The sequence below is a fragment of the Penaeus japonicus genome, unplaced genomic scaffold (genome assembly GCF_977035675.1).
Source record: "Penaeus japonicus unplaced genomic scaffold, GWHDUDI00000001_assembly GWHDUDI00000028, whole genome shotgun sequence".
Lineage (NCBI taxonomy): Eukaryota > Metazoa > Arthropoda > Malacostraca > Decapoda > Penaeidae > Penaeus > Penaeus japonicus.
In genome coordinates this window covers 5,806,090-5,808,589 of record NW_028234430.1, presented here as the reverse complement: position 1 = coordinate 5,808,589, position 2,500 = coordinate 5,806,090, and the positions used below count along the sequence as shown (strand labels likewise).

General features: G+C 44.5%; 1 protein-coding gene across 9 annotated transcripts in view; it reads left to right on the top strand.

Moving 5' to 3' along the window:
- LOC122247536 (uncharacterized) overlaps positions 1-2,500 on the top strand; it is a 316,213-nt gene that overhangs the window by 211,331 nt on the left and 102,382 nt on the right. For all 9 annotated transcript variants that reach the window (XM_086553405.1, XM_086553403.1, XM_086553397.1 and 6 more), the window contains one exon: positions 451-572. In XM_086553405.1, the coding sequence (XP_086409531.1) occupies positions 451-572 (122 nt within the window). The remainder of the gene's footprint in view (positions 1-450; positions 573-2,500) is intronic.

The following is a 2,500-nucleotide window of genomic DNA, read 5'->3' as shown; positions in this document are numbered from 1 at the left end:
ACATGCGGCGGTCGGGAAGGGGGCGGGGGGAGGGGGGAGGGGGGGGGAGGTGAAGGAGATTGCACGGAGCGATGTTGTTTATGTTCTTACTTTTGTTTCTGGTGTTTATATGCGTGACTTAAACTGTTGATGATGATTTTTTTTCGAAATTATATCGTGAAACAAAGGTGGATATTGGTTATGTTGGTGACTTATAGTAGAAAATTGTATTTGTATATGTTTTTTTTTTGTGTGTGTGTGTGTGAGAGAGAGAGAGAGAGAGAGAGAGAGAGAGAGAGAGAGAGAGAGAGAGAGAGAGAGAGAGAGAGAGAGAGAGAGAGAGCGAGCGAGAGAGAGAGCGAGCGCGAAAGAGAAACAGAGAGAAAGAGAGAGAGAGTGTGTGTGTCAGAATCGGAGAGGGTGGTTTAGATCAAGCACTACTGACGCGTTGATGTCTCCTTCCCCTTCCAGCACGCCCATGATGGACCTCCTGATCCAGGTCACCACCGCCCACAAGGTCAACCCGGGCGGTCACATCATTCACGTCGTGTCAGACAACCGACTGATCTCCTACAAGCCTTCCACGCCCATCGGTAAGTGGCGCCCATCAAGTCTTGTTTAAGGTTTCAGTGAGTTGGGCGTCGGCTTTCAGTAAGTCTTGACTCGTGTTTCAGTGTCGCGGTGCCATATTTCGATAACTCTGGGACCAAGTTTCAGTGAGTCATGTCATGTCGGTGCCATGTTGCTATATTTGGATACCCTGTGTCTGTGAGTCATTTCATATTAGTGTCATGTCGCCATATTTGGATACCATGTGTCTGTGAGTCATTTCATGTCAGTGTCATGTCGCCATATTTGGATGCCATGTGTCTGTGAGTCATTTCATGTCAGTGCCATGGTGCCATACTTCGATAACTCAGGGACCAAATTCAGTGAGTCATTTCATGTCGGTGCCATGTTGCCATACTTCGATAACTTAAGGACGATGTATCAGTGAGTCATTTCATGCCATTGCCATGTTGCCAACCCATGTATAATGTTTCAGCCAGTCGTGCATCATATTTTGACAAGTGAGGCACCATGTTTTCAGACTCGCAGTCATGTATTGCATTCAGGTTGCACATGTTTTATTATGGTTGTTCGCTGGCGTGGTTACTCTGTGTTATTTATAATGATTATTTTACTCTATTACATTTATTCCCATTCCGTTTCATCCGCTTTCGTTTCATTTCTCTTTCCGTTTAGTTTAGTGTCCAATTTTATTCATTTATGTCTATCATTATTCTGTGTCCGAAGACGGGCATGCGGCGAGGTAGGCCCCGGCGCCGTAGATATAGCATGGCTTCTGTTGCCTTTGTCATGGAAGCGGCAACAGAGCGCAGAATGCGCACACGCACACACGCACACGCACACGCACACGCACACGCACACGCACACGCACACGCACACACACACGCACACACACATACACACACACACACACACACACACACACACACACACACACACACACACACACACACACACACACACACACACACACACACACACATATTCTCTCTCTCTCACTCACTCACTCACTCACTCACTCACTCACCCAATGTCTCCAAGTAAACTAAAGATGCTGTAAGATCCCTCTCTGTTCTGATGTCGTGTAGCATCTTCTTCCCCCGTCTTACCAGAGCTCGAGTCTCATTGCTTGATTGCGTAAAAAAAAAAAAAAAAAAAGTTGATGACTTGATTAGGCCTTCTGAAATTGGAGTGGCAGACAGGCAGATAGGTCTTCAAGATTTGACTATTTTTTTCTTTGTTTGTTTGTGTGTGTGTGTGTGTGTGTGTATGTATGTATGTATGTATGTATGTATGTATGTATGTGTATGTGTATGTGTGTGTGTGTGTGTGCTTATGTGTGTGTTTGTGTATGTATGTGTGTATATATGTATGTATGTATGTCTATGTGTATGTATATGCATGTAGGCAGAGGGGGGGGGGAGTAAGAGGGACAACTATAGATTACGAGTGGCTGTTCGAAGAGAGATAAGACCACTTAGAAACCCTCAGTCCCAAAGTCAAAGTCAAAGTCAAAGTGAAAAGTCTCGATGGAAAGCAACCGATGCAAATAACTAGTGTGGAAATCAGACTGGAGAGAATTGTCAGTTCTTAGATTTTCTTTTTCCTTTATTTTGCCAATCCTGAGGTCGGTAGATAAATCTCGGCTCGTCAGTTCCCTCGTCGAAGTAAAATGATTTATATTTGTTTAATTCCTGATTATATATTCCGCGATGGGAACGTACAGTGCGAATAGATAAGAGCATTTGCATTCTTGGCAGCTCGGCATGTGACCTTCGCTTTTATCATGAATGTCCATTAGGTAGCGTATAAGACATGAAATGTGGGACTATTATTTGACTGTCAATGAGCACCTGCTAACGCTCCTTGTTCCGTGTTCTGCCCATGCCCCCTTCCTCTTCCTCTTCTCCTCTTCCTTTTCTTTCTTTTTTTGCTTTTCCCTTTACCTCTT